The sequence below is a fragment of the Colletotrichum navitas genome (assembly GCF_030913465.1).
Source record: "Colletotrichum navitas strain CBS 125086 chromosome Unknown LY79scaffold_18, whole genome shotgun sequence".
Taxonomy (NCBI): Eukaryota; Fungi; Ascomycota; class Sordariomycetes; order Glomerellales; family Glomerellaceae; genus Colletotrichum; species Colletotrichum navitas.
Window position 1 is genome coordinate 370,179 of NW_026850564.1, and position 16,890 is coordinate 387,068.

The following is a 16,890-nucleotide window of genomic DNA, read 5'->3' on the forward strand; positions in this document are numbered from 1 at the left end:
ACTGATATACTGTCCAGTGAATTAGAAGCAGAATGTCATCGGCCTCGGTGCAGGGAACTTGACCCTTTCTCCGCGAGCGGGGTCTCGGATGCTTTGCGTATTTGCCCAACAACACACCCGCGCGGACAGAAGTTCTGGTGAGAGACGTGAGCCCGGGTTGCAAAGCATCGTGAGAACACGTACGATTAAGGTACTGGTCCGTGACGATATGGTTCGGGAGTGCTGGCGGAGTGGGCGGAATCAAACATGTTTCTCCTCAGCTCTGAGCCTCTCTGTCTGACCATAGCGATGCCATCCGCCGGCATACCCTGGTGGAAAGGGATCCAATGCGCCAAATAATCCCCAGGGGTTTGGCCCGTGTGGTGTGAAGCATCGCCCAGTCACCAAAGGGGCAATGGGAAGCAAGGGCTGATCAGTGATCCATGATTTCGTCCGAAAACCAGACGCAGTGCAGCCTGCAGGGCCTCAACAATAGTTGGGATGAACAATGGCAACCAACCTGGACACATACCATGGCCGGAAACCCCGAGAGGGACAGAAGGCGGCATTGCGACTCGACAACCAGGACCACGAGCTTGCAACGCCCGGCGTGGGACTACAGACTTCATTTGTAACGACCGGAGTCGCTACTCGGCGTTCGTCCAAGCTTATTTCGGACTCTCGGACTAAGCGAGTCGTCTGATTGCTGGTGGTAAAGGACGAGTTGTTTGGGGAGTGGGTGTGTCATGAGCGGTGACCATTAGGGCCTATGAACAACCATGCTCTCAACTCACAGTGTTCTGGCATTGGCCACTGCTTCCGGATCAAAGCATGACGTGGCCATCCCCAGCTCCATCTGCTCTGTTCTTTGCATATCACGAGCGCCACATTTGAAATGCCAAGTATAGTAATAACCCAGCATATGCAGACCCTGGAATGCAACCCACCTGACTGGAACGATGTTGTGACAGGCCGCCGAACCTCACCCCAATGTTTATGCTCACTGCCTTGCTGTCGCACCAAGCACCCCTGGCCGGCTTCTAGGGTAAGGTTACCCAATAGGGTAATTCGCTGAAGTGGTTACCGATTGTGAAGCTGGATGGGAGCGTTGACTGCATTAATTTAGATCGAGTTCCTCCCGATACGGCTACCTGCATACTGTATGCCTTCTGCCTGAGCCAGTGCCTCCCTGCCTGGGCAGTGTCTGCTTTTTGCAGGAAGACGGTCCCCTAGACCCGCATGAGAGGCCCTAGTATCAAGTTGCGGCGAGACAGCCGATCGGTTAGTGATGGATTGCTACCGGATCTACAAGCCAGGCTGAAACTCGAGTGCGGATATCCTCTTGCGCCGTCGAGAAGCATTTGAACATCGTGGCGTCTATGCAGCGGATGCTTTCTTTGTCTGCAAAGTCTTGGACCCGTGTTGCTGGCGTCCTTGGTGGGCGGTTGCCCATGGAATGACAAGCACTATGGGCTCCCGATTCGATAGAGAACCCTTCGGATGGCGCCGCAACCGGTGCCGCTTCAGGTGGACCAAGTGCAAGTGGTGGATTCTGCAAGGCGGGTGCCTGATGTCCCATTAGATCGCTCCCGATATGATCGACCGCTCAGACTCATGGTGCCATGCTAATTTGTGGGTGCCAGGGAAAACCTTTTATATGTCTCAGCCGAATCGTGCAGCGGGCGAGATGGATTTTCAACTGGTCGCCTACCCCAGGCAAGCGCACAGGACACAAGACGGGCAAGATGGCCAGCCTCAAGCCCGTGGTCCTCTACCTCCAGCCAGGCGGAGATGAAAGTGTGTGCGGTCGGATGAATTAGTGGCCAGATTTGACGGTACTTCGCACGGCTCTGGCCGCAGACCATGATCTAGTGGTATTCGGAGAATATTATGTCGGGAGGTGCCACAAGGACCCAGGACGCCGCGGCTGTTTCGAGTGCAAGGCGCTGGCTCGGGGGTCTTTGGATGGACTTTGTCGGCGTCATAGACTTCGTTGGTGCCCAAGAGATGCGAGACCCGATGATCTTTGCAGTACCCGTAATAGTTGAAGGTCTCATTCCGCAGTTCACCTTCGACACATGCTCGTCGCCTCCGAGGGGTAGAGGGTGCAATGATCACTTCGGCTCGACCCAGAGGCGTGACGGCTCGTGCCATTTGGTATGGCGTGGTGTGGCGACATCAATGGAGTGAAAGGGGGGACGTAAATTTGGAATTTGTTATCGGAAGCAAGCAGGCAGGTAGAGCTTTCAAGCTGGACTCCGACGGCAAGGCGGCGATGGCTGTGCAGCAGGAGAAATAATGTGTCAGTTAGCCCAGAACCTCCTCAAAGGCATGGACGGGCTGGCATAAGGCCCTGCCAGGCTTGAAGTCGGACTTCAGGACCAGACCGCCGGGTAGGGGCTAAAAGGGAAGTCCATGGGAAAGCAAGCAAGTCGACCGGTCGACCGTGTCTCACATCCTGCATTTTGTCCCATCCAATGAGCCCTGCTGCTGCCCTGGTGTCCCCGATGTGATCATCTGGGGGTGAATTGTCAGCCCCAACCGCTGAGTCAGCATGACAGGCCCCTTGCGTGAATACGGAGCACCTAGCAATAATCGACCTAATCGTGCAGCTCTTTGCCGGAGCAGGGGAGTGAGTACCTACACTAGCCCCTGCAAAGGGGTACGTTTCCTTTTCTCCAACCGTTGTACTCGGACGGGTGGCTGCTCTCTTTGGCGTTTGGGACTCGAAAAACGGGACAGGATTCCAAAGGATTCCCATGTTGTGTGACGCGCGATCTCTGAATTTGCCTCTGGCTGATCTGGTGGCCCTTGCCGTTTCTCTCTTCCTCAATCACCACCTCAGAGGGGACTAGGAGAATCGACAAAGCCAGAGCAACGGAAATGACTTGGACCGCTCAATTTCGCCTTCACTGCCAGGACCAAGTCCAACAACGAGAAGTTCCTCGGTGTCGTAGGATAGGTTAGTCGGCTTGGCAATTGTTTGCTTATTTACATTGTTAATAGCTTAAAGAATCACAAAAGTCCAGCCAGGGACAACCGGGCTCTCCGTAAGCACCACGGCAGGACACACGGGTTATGCCGCAAAATACTTGCTAGAGGCGCTGCTTCACACGGGGGTCTCGGTCTTGCCATCAACAGGGAGGGAGAGCCTGGAGGGTCTTCCCACGAAGCAAACAAGTCGAAAGCAAAGCCGCTCCCGACAAATAAGCCTTGGCGTGAAACTTAGGCGAAAGTGGTGGCTTTCTAGCTTGAGCCAGTATCATCGTCGTGGGCCGGACACTTGCTTGCTTTTTCCCTGGTGCACGCATCCATTAACCAGTCCTGACGAGGTCGCACGCCTGTGTGCATCTCCCGGAGCCGACTCGTGTTGACGCACAGTGTTCGGGGGCGTCGGCAATGATACTATATCGGAGGAGGGAGAGCTGGAGCAGCAGTGCCTATCCAGGAAAGGAAGGCGCCTTGAATCAGCGGCGAGGCCCATGGTTTTTTTTTTTTTTTTTTTGTATGACAACTTGCCTGCAGACTCGAGTCCCTGGCAATTTTGTGGACTCTAAACCAAATCGCGACGAACTCGAAGAAGACTGTGACTACAAAGCAGGGATGAAGAGGGCATTGGTCTTACGTTCGGCAATGAGCTGATGCGGACGCTTGCTGTTCCGTTATCGAGGAGACCAAGTAGCGTTTTCATCCAGCGTCATTCGCCGCAGTGAGGGATTGCGTAAGCCTCGACCGGGGAACACATCAAGACGGATGATGTAGGCAAATATGGCAAGACTCACGAGGGTCTAGGCTATATCGGAATCTGTCTCCCGCTCTTCAGATTTGGGGTTTCTTTTTCGTCCTTTCCTCTCTCACGTGGGTTGCAGTCATCCAGTTGGCATACATGCAGGCAGACAGGCAGGCAGGCGGGGCGAGCAGGGGTGGAATGGGCCCACCGAGGGATAGGAAGTACTGTACGTACAAAAGAAGGAGCTACTACGGATACTATGCTATGAATTCCTACGGTCGTTGTCATGGTTGTGCTTGTGGTGGAGACGAGGACAAAAGTACGTATCCAAGACGGTCCCCGTTGCATTCGATCGGCGGGACCTTCCTAGTTTGCTTTTGCATTAGGGTCGCGACAGCTACCGTTCGTCAAGGTACCTAGAAGAGGCTCGGTCCGTGTTGGACTGGCTAGGAACAATGCCACCGCACCGAGTACCTACTATGAAAGTGATACGTTCCGGGTCTATGTGCTATGCGTGTCCAACCCGGCCAACGAGAGGGCAAACAAGCTACCCGAGGACCGACAAGGTGAATGAGTGAATGCGTGTGTGTCTTGGATCAGGTTGCTTCAACATGCATCTGGACCGAGTACGGATACCTAGCCCAATGATTCCACAACTTGCGAGATGAGTGCACCCGCGTGTGGCGCATATCGATTGGATCAACTGCCCGTCGTTGTTTGACCTTGCTTGGTAACAATCAATATCAATAATCATTATTATTGTTGTTGTTATCATCATTATTACGCTGGGGATCTTGTTTCTTATTCTGTACTCTCCTTCCCCACCCCTCGAGAAACTACTAAACCAACACCACCTGCAAAGTGCCATCACGCCTTGCACCCAATCATGTTCCTCGCGGTAAAGACTCCGGCTAGCTTGGTCTAGTGTCGACGTCCCTGCACCACACCCGCACTGCACCGTCCCCGCCATCCACGATTTCCTCTTGGCCCAGGGTCCAGTTCGGGTAGTTTACCAAGTGTGTTAGGCACAAAATACATAGTATGTCAGGCAGGTAGGCAGGGTGTACTTACTGTACATGCCTACGTCCTGTAGTACTTCGTCACTACCTACCTAGGTAGCCACCGGGCCCACCTCACTCCTTCTGTGGAGGCCGCTCTTTTCTCCCAAAACCAAACAAAAACAATTAGATCAATATGTATCCCCATTCTTTTCTCCCAAGCAGACACGCAGAGATTTGTTTGCAAAGGCAGGCAGGCAGGCAGGCAGGCAGGCATGGGCTGATGGCCCCCCCTTCCACGTTCGGAACGTCTTTCATCACTCATTGATTTCACCTTCGTCGAGGAGAAGGCGAGGCAGGTGTCCCAAGTTGGCTCTCCTTTTCCGTACTTCTTGAACCCTGACCTAGCCCGCCTGCTCATCCTCGCCAAGGTAGGCAGCTAGCTGTCTATCCCTAGGGTGTCGGTGGTAGTGTGTGTTCACCTGGTTCCATGGACAGGGCTGCCATCCCTATCCTGTACCCGGCTAAAGTCAACCCGCGGGACGGTGGAGATGCCATTTACCTGTACTACCGGTATGTATCCGTACACCAGCAACTTCACTTCAGCATACTCTCCTCTCCACCCCTGTGATCGGAATGCCCTGCCACATTGTCTCTGATCTCGTCCAGCCTGTCTTGTTTATCTTTTTTGTCGAGACCCTGGAACTTCATGCTGAAGTACGTATCCAAGGCAATCCCTCTTCGTTTCCCGACAACACTAAGAGGTGAGGGGGGAGAAGGGGCGGCGCCTTCACCCTCCACTCAGCGTTCGTGCCGTCCATCTCTTCCGACATCGACGACGACAACTAAGCTACATGCCAGCGCTATTTGCACACTCTCGCAGGGCAGCAGATCCCTGAAGAGGGCAGCACGAGCCAATCACCCCACATCCCATCCCATCCCATCATACGCCTTGTCCCGACTTCCGCCTCTCAAAACCATCATGCCTCGAGGGCCTTGCCTTGCATTGCATTGCCTTGCCTTACCTCAAAGTGCAGTCCGTCCAGTCTCCTCGGCCGGTCATAGTGCTGCTCCCACATCCCTGGCGAGACATGCGTCGTGCACAACACAATCCAGGACTCGGAGATGCGCCATAGAGCCCTACCTGCGCCAACCAACATACCTAGCAACACACCTCACTCACAACCAAGCTGTTGATCACTACCCACTTATTTAGCTGCGCTATCAACGGGATGGCTACAAAATCTACGGGCTAGCTGACGACCAGGCCTTGCACGCCATGGCCCGATACGTACCTCCTTTGCTAATTCCCTACATCCTACAAGCAGCTATTTAGGGTCGACGTAGTTGGTCGATGTACCGTGCCTAGGTAGTTGGTGTGCTGTTATTGACCTCTGGCTTTACCTAGCTGACCTCACATCTTCCCTCGCCCATATCTCCAACACTAGTTTATATCACTCGCCCACAGACCCGAGTGGGGTGTGGGATATTACGAAATAGGCTACGTACGGCTCACGGGCAGTCGCTAGGTATGTTCACCGTTGTCCTTCTTTTCTTCTTCTTCTTCTTCTTCTTCTTCTCTTAGGTGTGCACGTGTGTCTCTGCCCTCTTCTGCTTCATCGGATTGGTGTGCAGTGGATGCAAACCAGGAATTGCGGTAGATGGCCATGTCACATTTTAGATGTAGGTACCCTCTTCCCGACTCTGCCCCGCTGCACTCACCATGTACCTTCCTCTGGCCTCGCATTCCGCTTCGTCGCCCTTTTTTTTTCCCTCTCCCCTTTCCCTCTCGATCTCTCTCTCATTCGTTTCCCCCCTTCTCTCTCACCCCTTCCCTTATCAAGTACTCCCAGCTTTTTAGAGCACGCCCCGTCCATTTCCCAAGGAGGGAGAGTGGGAAAGGAAAAAAAGAAAAAAAAGGGAACCATTTTGCACCCGATTTAAAATCCTTCTCAAGGTCTTTACATTGACCAAGGTATATTAAACCCAGGCGTTGTCCCGTTCGTTGCATGCAAGGCCCATCACCAACGCTCCTCGACTGGCCTTTCCTATCCACCAGCAAATCCTAGACCGAGTACCCTTATTCTGTTGGGCGCTGTTGTTACTTGTTTGGCTCCATTTCCATGCAGGCCAGGCTCCGCATGTGGTTCTGCTCCTCCTTCTCCTCCCCTTTCCGTATGTCTTCTTTGCTTGCTCAGCGTCAGTTCTTGGCTTCTGACCGCATCTCTTTCGACTTCTCTGCCAGCCTCCGAGTCGGCGCAGAAACTGCAGACATACAGCGCAACTACAAACTGCACCCGCAACGAGCAACGCACTTTTAAGCCCTGCCATTGATCCGGTTGCATTGTTTGCCCGTCCCGCCATCCTCTGCCTTGACCGACGCCGCTCTCCATCTTCCCTGGCTGGGCATCGCTTACTGCCCGTTTTCTGATATCGCCGAAGCACCCAAGCGGTCGGTTTGCACACCCAGTATCCGGCACCTATTCTCGGCACGGCTCCTGCACCCGTGGTGGTCCCTCGTTCTCACTTCGAGGACTGATGGCATATTACCACTCGAGCGGCTCATCCGCCGCCTCGGGCTTCGAGTATACACAGGTAGGCCACTCTTACGCCAATGGTCAGAGTGCTTCTCATCTCAACGGCCCTCCCTTCCAGCCGTTCCAGGAGTCCCAATTCGACATCTTCGAGTGGTATCCACAGTTCCAGTCGTGCCTGCGCTACTTCCTGGACCATGCCCAATATAACGGGCCTATCCAGGCCGTGGCCGCCTTTGTCAACATCCAGCTACCGTTCCAAAAGACCCACAACCCGGTCCTGTCTTCGAAACACACCGGCCCCAACTCGCCTGCCGGCCCAGGTCCCGGACCCTCGACGCCGTCAACAACTCGAGCAACCGGCAAGATGCCACTCGGTGCTCAGATGCCAACCGGTGCTCAGGTGCCGACCTCGACCCACACGACGTTGACGCCTTACATCCGACGTCTGGTGGCCACCGGGTTCGACTATCCCGCCGTGCTACACGGCTTCTTCGGCGACGACTGGGTGGGCGGCATCGGCCCCATGCACGAGGCAGAGCGCCGCAACTACATGTTTGCGGCCAAAAGCGAAACCTGGCTAAAGGTCAAGTCTCATTACGACATGGACGGCGAGCAGCATGTTCCTTTCCTCCGGCCTCTTTCGAATGTCACTGAGAAGGAGATCCAGAGCGCCGAGGCCCAGTGGAGTGAGTGGCTCGCCATGCAGGATTGGATGGTGGGACCGCGGGCACCGGAGCAGGAACCGAAGATCAAGCAGGAGAACGACTAAACCGGTGGCCGACGGACATTGCACAACTCACACGACACCCAGGACGGTATACTCACGCCGCGGAGAGGGGAGGGGCATTTTGAATTTCAGGGATCGGCAGGACAGCATTGGCGTTTTCGGCTCAAGAAACGGCGGTGCACCAGGCGGGGATGGAGGCGGCGCCGGAGCGGCTGTACGATGTTTAGACGCGGCGAACGCGGTGAAGAGAGGGATCGCCGACGGCAGCACATGATTTCTGTAGAAAAGAGGAGAGGGAGTGGAAGGTCTACGTTTGTTCCGGCGTCTCACGTCTAGGTCATGCCGTCAGACAAAGTGCTGCTGTACGATACGGCCCGCGGTGATCGGCACCGGGCCCGGCACCTTTTCCTTCTGTCCCACGGCGGCGGCATATTATCATGATTCCCTTCCTAGGTTTTTGGGTAGAAACGCGCTCTCTTGGGCGGCTGGGACGAGTCGCTTTGGTCCCAGGCACATACACAGACAGTCTGACTAGGCTTGTAAAAGGCATAGAACACGATGATGCACATAAAAAGGACCGGTTCAACATCAATGTGCCTTTTCTTTGTTCCCGGCCATGCTCTATTTTGATTACCGTACCTCTGGCATCACCTTCCTCGCCGTCTCGGACTGGGGGTATGATCGACACCTCTGCTGCTGCACCGCCAACGTCTACTTCCTCTTCTTGGCCAGCCTCTTCTGCGCCCTCAGGTCCTTCTTCATCCTCGAGTCCACAATCGTATAGCGGCCCTTGACGCCCTTGGGGCGGCCCTGGATGCCGCGGTTGGAACCTGCGGCGCGTTAGCGTGACGGGCCTCGCCGCCGACGACGACGACGACGCGTCTCGGGCCGGGTCCGGGGACTCACCTCTGGCGACGACCAGCGTGGGCTTCGGCCGCCTCTTGACCTTGCCGGCCTTGGCCATCATCTTGGCGATGCTGTCGGCCTTCTCCTTCTCCGTCATGCTCTCCTCGTTGGCGAGCATGTCCGACTTCTTCTTGAGCTTCTCGAGGCGCTGCGCCGCCTTGAACTTCTTGCGCGCCTTGGCCTCGCGCACCTTCTTGATCGGCCGCGCGTTGTAGGCCCGCAGCTTTTCGCGGATCGCCGCCGCCGCCGCCTTGGTGATGGGCTTCTGCGGCTTGTCGTGCCTGCTCTCGTCGTCGATGAACCAGTCGGGCAGCCCGTCGCGGTCCTTGAGGGCGTACTTGTTGAAACCTTCGTCCACGAGGTCGTGCTTGGTCTTCTCGCCCGTTGCGAGCTGGTGCGCGAGCGTCATGGCCTCGGCGGTGATGATGTCGATGTCTGGCGGGGAAGTGTTAGTATGTGCGCCGCGGGTCGGTGGACCTTGAGGGGATCAGCAAAGGAGAGAGGGGGGCGGGTGCGCTACCGAGTCTGCCGTCCGGACGACGCTTTTCCTGGTTCTCCCAGTCCTCCTCTTGGTTCTTGACGACCTCGAAGCCGGCGTCGTCTCCGCTCTCCGAGTCCGAGTCGAACCCGTCGGCGGCCTTTTTCTTGCTCTCCTCCTTGGCCTTCTTCTTGTCTTCCTTGGCCTTCGTCTTATCGTCCTTGACCTTCTTGGCCTCGGCCTCCTTTGCGGTCTTGGCCTTCTTCCGGCTCGGCTCCTCTCCCTGAGGCTTGTCGTCGACACCCCACGCCTCGTCGTCGACGTCGCCAATGTCAATGTCCTTGAAAATGTCCTGGCTGAAGAACGCCGTCGCGCGCTTGGACAGGTTGCCGTTTTCTGCCGTGTTGTCCAGGTCCGTAACGAGAGGCCGCCCGTTGTCCTCCTCTTCGTCGTCATTGTCGTCGTCCGAGCTGTCAGAGTCCATCTCCATGTCCTCGTCGCTGTCGCTCTGCTCGCCGCCCGAGACGCCCTCCCACTCGCCGTCCTCGTGCTCCTCGCGGGCTCGCTTGGCGCGCCACTTTGCGTCGGCCGCCGCCTTGCGCTCGCGGAACTGGTCGTACATGCCGTCGAGCTCGCGCTCGAGGCGGTCCTCCTCCGCGTCGCTATCCGAGTCAGAGTACACGATGCCGGCCTCTTCCGCCTTCTTCTCGCTCTCCTTCAGGAGAACCATCTTGCCGCGGGAGATCTTGTTGATGCCGCCAGCCTTGTCGGCTGTCTTGAGGGCGAACATGGCGTCCGGGCCGAGGGGCCCGGCCTGCTCCATACCGATGTCCATGGGCGCAACCATGTTGAGCTGCATGCGCACAATGTCCTTTTGCTTCTTCTCGTTTTCCTTCCTCCTCTCCTTCTTCTTCTTGGAGTCTTCCTTGTTCTTGAGCGCCTCAAGCTCCTGCTGGATCCGCAGCTCCTCATCCATCGACTCGACCTCGGCGACCTCCTCGCCCACCTGGTCCTGCAGCGACTTCTTCTGCTGGGTCGTCTTCTTGGTCGGGAAGCCAAAGATCTCCCGCACCTTGAGACGCCATTTGAGCAGTTGCTTGAACTCTTTCCTTCCGAGCACCTTCAGGTCCGCGCAGTTCCTGCGGATGTCGTCCGTCGTCTCCGGCAGCTTGTCCAGCGCCGCGAGCGCCACGTCGCCGTTGGGAGGCTGGTCAAACGACAGTTGGTTCGTCTGGCCGAGGATCGCGATGGGGTCGACCGAGTGGATGAATTCGCTGGCCGAGACGACCTTGAACTGGGTGTAGTCGCCCTCCTCGTAACCCTCACGCTTGCGCTTCTTCACCTCGGGGTTGTACACCTTGGCCTCGTTGTTCGGTGTCGGGTCCTTGAGTTCGGCAAAGACGGCGCGGGGGTCGAGAAAGCGGGGGTCGATGCGCTTCGGGGCCTTGTATCCCTTGCAGACCACGAAGATCTCGGCCGACACGTTTCTCGATGATGGCGGCTTGGTCGCCTCAACCTTTGTGAAGAGCTGGTTGAACACCCACAGAAGCGGGTTGTAATCCTTGGACCGGAACACCTTTGTGACGAACGTGCCGCCCTCGACGAGGAACTCGGTGGCCAGCTTCATCGACTGCAGCACCAGCTCGGCCTGGTTGAAGGAATCCTGGTTCCAGGCCGTACCGACGTTGGGCGCACCATCGTGGAGCACGCAGTCCGCCTTCCAAGTCTTGAGGTGCGAGCGGATCGTCGCTCGGCATTTGTCGGTTGTGATATCGCTCTGGAAGGTGATGACCTTGGGGATGGGCTTGATGGGGGCGAGATCGACACCCACGATCAGGGCGCCGACCGGGCACGTTTCCGCTGCGACCTGACACCACGACTGTGAAATTATTTAGATTGGAGGCCTCGACGGTTGGCTCGAGGAGAGTCGACAACTTACCCCGGGGGCGGCGCAAAGATCGACTACGACCTTGCTCTTCTCCAAAAAGCCATACTTCTTGTTCAGCTGAATCAGCTTGAACGCGGCTCTGGCACGATATCCCTTCTCCTTGGCAAGCTTGTACCACTTGTCCAAACGCCCTTTTCCGTGCTTCTTCTGGATCGCCATATTTTTGGTGGGCGAATCGAAGGATTGGTACACAAGGTTTTGCGAGAGAGGGAAGCCTTTCTCGAGATTGCCAACCTTTCAGTATGCGCCCCGCCGCCGTCCAGACATTTCGTATCTGAATTTTTTAGTGGAGTATAATGCATATGATTGGGTCCAAGGGTCGCCTATGGGGACGTCCCAGTGAATCAATTAAAGGTGGGTCTGTGCACCCCTTCCCGCGTTCTCTTCTACACGCGCCGCAGCGCGCGACAGCATCGCGTAAAGAGGTCGGTACGCTCGCTACCTACTTTGCAGACGTCAGACACACCCCCGGTCTCTCGAACCTCGACTCTTCCTCCAGCACACATAACCCACGGACGATTATCACCGCCCGCCCGGCGACCCCTTCGCTATTCAAGCTTTCTACCATTCAAAAAAGTGTATTCGTTGTTTGTTCAGTTATATAATCTCACTGAGTCCAAGTCGTCATCGTCATCGGCATCACCTCACTCACCATCGTCATGGTTTACCACGGCGGCATGGCCAGTCCGCCACCGAGCGACGGCCTCGTGCCGGCCTCGTCTCCCACCCTTCCCTCATCCCCGCCTTCGCGCATCTCTCGCAAGGAAAAGAAGAAGGCTATCTTGACACCCCGGAAATTCCGTCGTTTCTTCACCCCGCGGGGGATGCCCTCCCACATCTCGCGAGAACGACCGGCCCTTGGCGAGCTCAGCAGCCCTACAATCAATGCCCAGCCGACACCCCCGCGGTCCAGCCCACAGTTTCCCGAACCGATATCTCCCGTCTCGAATAGTAGCAGCCTGATTTCGCCGATTGGAAGCGACGATGGGCCGAGGAAGCGGAAGCGGAGCGTCGTGAACGCGATACCCATGAAGTTGCCACCATCCAGTCGGAGCTCGAACTCGAAGCGCTTGAGGACCCAGTCAGAGGATTTGGAGGAGGAGGACACACCTTTGGGTCGAAGCCCCCTGGCAAGGTCTCCTTCGGGTCAGAACGAGAATGTCCCGCCCGAGGACCACTTCATGACTTCGCCCAACGCGCACTCTCCTTCGAATCGTCGTACGTCAGCCTTGGGAATGAAGTATTCGGCAGGCCCGCAGATATCGCCGGACGAATTTGCCAGGAAGCTCAGCTCTCTGACCGCCAGCAACTTTGCAAATACGGGGTACGAGGGTCTCCGGCCTCGGTCTACTTTGGTGGGTTGTGGAGAATCTTCGATGTGTGGCACTGCGTCTAACCTAGGGCAGATCGACTATTTCAAGTGCAATCGCGCAGGCGTTCCGTCTGCTGGCAGGGGAAAGGCCGCTGCAGCTGTTTCAAGGTTTCCTCGGCCACCAAAGGATGAAGCTGTGCGTGCGCCCTTCCGCAATTTGCGATCAGTCGGCTGACCAGCATTAGATTGTACCCGAGTACCGGCCACAGCCCGTGATCAAGCTTCGTAATCGCGGCTTTGGCGCTCAACTGCTACTCCGCGAGCAGGGAAGCACTCCTCGGCCAGGGCGTGAGCGTCTCGAGTATCCCGCGTTTGGTAGGTTCCAGCCACGCTTGCAAGCGACTTATAACTAACATTTTGTAGACTCGAGGGCTAGCACGGCTTCCTTCTGGAGCCGAAGCACTGACGTTCACATGTGTAATGCGCATTTGACTCAGGCGAATACCATTCCCTTTAGTCTTGCGAGTTGTCACAGTAGGTATCCTGATATCTAGCATTTATGACCGTTGCTAAGTTCTATAGATGCCCCGATGACGGCAATTGGCGACGAGGAGGGCTTCATCCGCTTCTTCGACACCACCACGACCCCCTTGGGGGCAACGCCGCGAACGAAGGTCGATATTGTCATCCAGGCTCATGAGAACGCCATCATGGACCTTGCCTTCTCCGACGACGATCTCCGCCTGGCAAGTGCCTGCGGCGACCGTTCGGGCAAAATCTTCGACGTCATGTCGCAGACCGTTGCTGTCGAGCTGAACGGCGGTCACTTCCAGTCCATGCGCAGAGTCGAGTTCCAACCAGGCCCCGCCAATGGCAACGTCGTGGCCACGTCAGACCGCGACGGAAAGGTCCAGATCTGGGACCTGCGGTGCTGCATGGCACCAGCCAACGCCTTTTCCACCCGCGGACCTGAGGGCATTGTACACCGAAACAGGAACCAGCCGGCTCTTTGGGCGAGGACAACCAACACGCTTGACAATGCTCACGCTCGCACAGTCGAGGGTATCACATCCCCGGCCTCTGTCACCGCTCTGCAATACATGCCCGCGGGCCGCGAGCATCTCTTGCTCTCCGCCTCCGAGGCAAACGCTTGCATCAAGCTCTGGGACACCCGGTACATCACGCCGCGCAACAAAGAGGCCTCGCCCCTCGCCGTGACGGCAGAACCGCCAACTCACCGCTGGCGTCCTTACGGTCTGACGTCTCTTGCCCTGAGCAGCGACGCATCCCGTCTCTACGCCGTCTGCAAGGACAACACAGTGTACGCATACTCCACCTCGCATCTGATGCTTGGCAACGCGCCCGAGCTCTCCCTCCGCCCTCCTCGCCAGAAAGCCGGCTCAGCGGTTCGGGGTTTGGCGCCGATGTACGGCTTCAAACATGACATGTTCCACGTCAAGTCGTTTTACGTCCGCTGTGCCCTCCGCCCTATATCTACCTTCGGCACCGAGCTCCTGGCCGTCGGTAGCACTGACAAATGCGCCATCCTTTTCCCCACCGACGAGCGAGTTATGCGCGAGCACTGGGACACCCAGAGCCACCTGCCCGTCTCCGACACCATCACCTCAGACGCCACGACAGTATCTCATTCGAAGTCACCTGCGGGTGGCCAAATTCCCATCGTCCGCAACGGAACACCGCTCATCCGCGGCCACCGCCGCGAGGTTACGGGACTGAGCTGGTCCAACGAGGGCAAACTCGTCACCATCTCGGATGACTACATGGTGCGTCACTGGCAAGAGGGCAACGATGACGGCTCCAGCGGTCGCGACGCGTGGGATTTCCGGACCGGCGGCGAGTTTGGCGGCAACCGGCACATGGCCGGGTGGGCCGACGTCGCGGACGACTGGGACGAGGATTGTGACTCGCATTCAGAGTGCTAATGGGCAGAACAACATGACGCCAAGGCAAGGCCCGGTCGGGGGAAGAGGCGCAAGTCAGGATACGGTTACAAGACGAAAAGTTGGAGAACGCGGGTAGTTTTCTTTTTTTCTTTTTCCTCTCTCATGACGGGCTCACACCGAGTCCTTATATGATTGTATAATGCGCGTAGGTCTGATTGGTGCGATTTTCTGGGAGTCTTTTTTTTATGAAAGCATTGGTTGGGGGAAAACAGTATAACACGCGGGCGATACGCATATATACATACGGACAGGAAGACGATCGGGCTCGGGTTTGCGTCGCACTGGCATGGCTTTGCTTCACGTTGCACTTTGGAATGAATTAGATACCATAGCATTCAGAGGGAGGTGGGGGAGGGGGGGTTCGTGATCCCCTGGTAGGTCATAATGAGACATGTCAAGGACTAGCTTCGCGTTTCGACGGCGGTAACGAGGGGTTCTGATTCTTCACCGTTGGCCGGCTGTATGCCTGATAGCTGTCCATGTCCCGCCAGCCGTAAAACGTCGTGGTAAGTTAAAAGATGAAGAAACAACAAGCAAAAAAGAAATAGAAACCAGAATCTAGGGGGGGTATCGTATATCTATCCCATGCAGTATTCCGAAAAAGGAAAGAAAAAAACGCTTCGGAACGCCATGCTCGCCATGCTATGCCTCGTGATGCAGAGATCACACCTCCCATCTACCACTCGTCTTCCACAGTTATACCTTCCTCCACCGATCTCCAAGTCAGGAAAATCATGCTGAAAACCGTCGCAAGGCCCACCACGAGAATGATATTGGATACCAACGACATGGTAGAGCACGGCAGGAGCCGCTGTTGGGGTGTCGCAACACGAGGCGCAACATCGGCCAAGAGCGTCTTGCTGTGTTCCTTCCTGTGCGGTGCCGGCAGCTTTGACTCGAATCTCATAGATTTGAATGCCGGACAACCTATAGGTGGTTGTTCCTCCAGGCCGCGCATGCCCTGTGTATCGGCAACCTTGGAAGTCTTTTGTTTCCCATACCAGCAGAACAATCCATAGGGCGTCTCGCCGTCTTCTAGTCCATTTGAAGCCATCTTCTCCCTCCTCCTTTCTCGAGCCACCGCCAGGCTGTCCCGCAGACGGCCCCCAGGTATCAAGGACGTCCATGGTGACGTAGCCTGTGCATCCCGAAGGTTGGTCTCGAAGATAGTGTCCATCTGGCCAACGAGAACTAGCATATTGTCGAATATACACACGGCCTCCTGGATAATGTCGTTCCTCTCTTGGGTGGTCAACAGATTCTCAGAGTCCGATAACCGTTTCTTAAACTCTTTCCTGAGATCCTCGCCGTCTAGAACTGTCGCAAAATGAAAGAAGCCAAGCGGAAGGGAATGGCGAGAGTGCTTTGTGCCAGCGCCAATCGTTCTATGGTCGCCCCTCATCGTGTCGACTGACTCCATACCGACAGAATCCGGTATAGTTGTCGACGGTTGCTTTGTTTTACAAGCTGTCTGAGAGGGCAAGATCGGTGATGGTGTTTGGGCCCAGAATTCCGAGCCCGCAGACTCCAGAGTTGCTCTGATAAACCTTCCCCCAGCAAATAGGGCCATGAAGAGGATATAGGAATACGCCATCAAAACGTGTGGCTTTTTCTCAATGGTACGCTTTATGTGCTGCATGAATTCGGCCAGTCGTCCCGATTCCGATACGGCTTTAAGTTGCTCCTCGACAACGTCAGGTGACCATCCCGTGATAGATTCAATGTCGGACCGCAACCTGTCAGCGCGCATGAGTCCTGGTAGGTACAGCGACGTTAGGATCGAACGTGTCCCTTGGGAAAGAACAGGGCGTTGTCTAAGTGAATGCTCATCGTTCGAGGCCGAAGGTAATCCATCCAGGTCTGATGGAAAGGCGCCAAGCTGATTACCTCTTACACCGCCCACAGTAGGTAGCGGTGGTTCAACAATGGTTTTCCATAGCGACTCAAAGGTAGCGTAGATGGGCGCAATGTGAAGCAGACCAGAAACATAGATGGACGGGTCGGCGGCGCAGGGAGGAATCGCCAGCGGCAGGCGGGCGATGATCAGCTTGTTAAGCTTCGCGTGGGTAGACCGGGTCGCGGCGGCGATGGACTCCGACAAGGGACGTTGATTCTCTGCAGCCGAAAACGCTGGTGGTGAAGACATAGCCAAAGGTTGTCGGCTAGTCGTAACCGTGGCACTTTAGGCCTCTCGAGACGGAGTTGTGTAGCAACGCGCTTATAGGATGAGGTGCAAGGTACGGGATCGGGTTGTGGCGTGGGTATATTTGTAGGACTTAGGGAACACTTGAGGCAGCTAGGCGGCACCCAG

General features: G+C 56.2%; 4 protein-coding genes across 4 annotated transcripts; 2 read left to right on the forward strand and 2 right to left on the reverse strand.

Moving 5' to 3' along the window:
• Nucleotides 1-7,245: 7,245 nt before the first annotated feature.
• On the forward strand, nt 7,246-8,013 carry LY79DRAFT_511970 (uncharacterized protein; the record flags this gene model as incomplete). The annotated part of the gene is made up of 1 exon (XM_060554323.1): nt 7,246-8,013. One exon carries the CDS (start codon nt 7,246-7,248, stop codon nt 8,011-8,013), a length of 768 nt encoding a protein of 255 aa, XP_060415961.1.
• A 669-nt stretch (nt 8,014-8,682) lies between these two features.
• Nucleotides 8,683-11,462, reverse strand: LY79DRAFT_512101 (Spb1 domain-containing protein; the record flags this gene model as incomplete). The annotated part of the gene is made up of 4 exons (XM_060554332.1): nt 8,683-8,801; nt 8,878-9,312; nt 9,398-11,234; nt 11,295-11,462. 4 exons carry the CDS (start codon nt 11,460-11,462, stop codon nt 8,683-8,685), a joined length of 2,559 nt encoding a protein of 852 aa, XP_060415962.1.
• A 500-nt stretch (nt 11,463-11,962) lies between these two features.
• On the forward strand, nt 11,963-14,558 carry LY79DRAFT_668448 (WD domain-containing protein; the record flags this gene model as incomplete). The annotated part of the gene is made up of 5 exons (XM_060563529.1): nt 11,963-12,658; nt 12,710-12,811; nt 12,861-12,990; nt 13,039-13,149; nt 13,198-14,558. The coding sequence occupies 5 exons, from the start codon at nt 11,963-11,965 to the stop codon at nt 14,556-14,558; spliced, it is 2,400 nt and encodes a 799-aa protein (XP_060415963.1).
• A 697-nt stretch (nt 14,559-15,255) lies between these two features.
• On the reverse strand, nt 15,256-16,725 carry LY79DRAFT_512112 (uncharacterized protein; the record flags this gene model as incomplete). The annotated part of the gene is made up of 1 exon (XM_060554333.1): nt 15,256-16,725. The coding sequence occupies one exon, from the start codon at nt 16,723-16,725 to the stop codon at nt 15,256-15,258; it is 1,470 nt and encodes a 489-aa protein (XP_060415964.1).
• Between the last annotated feature and the right edge of the window lie 165 nt (nt 16,726-16,890).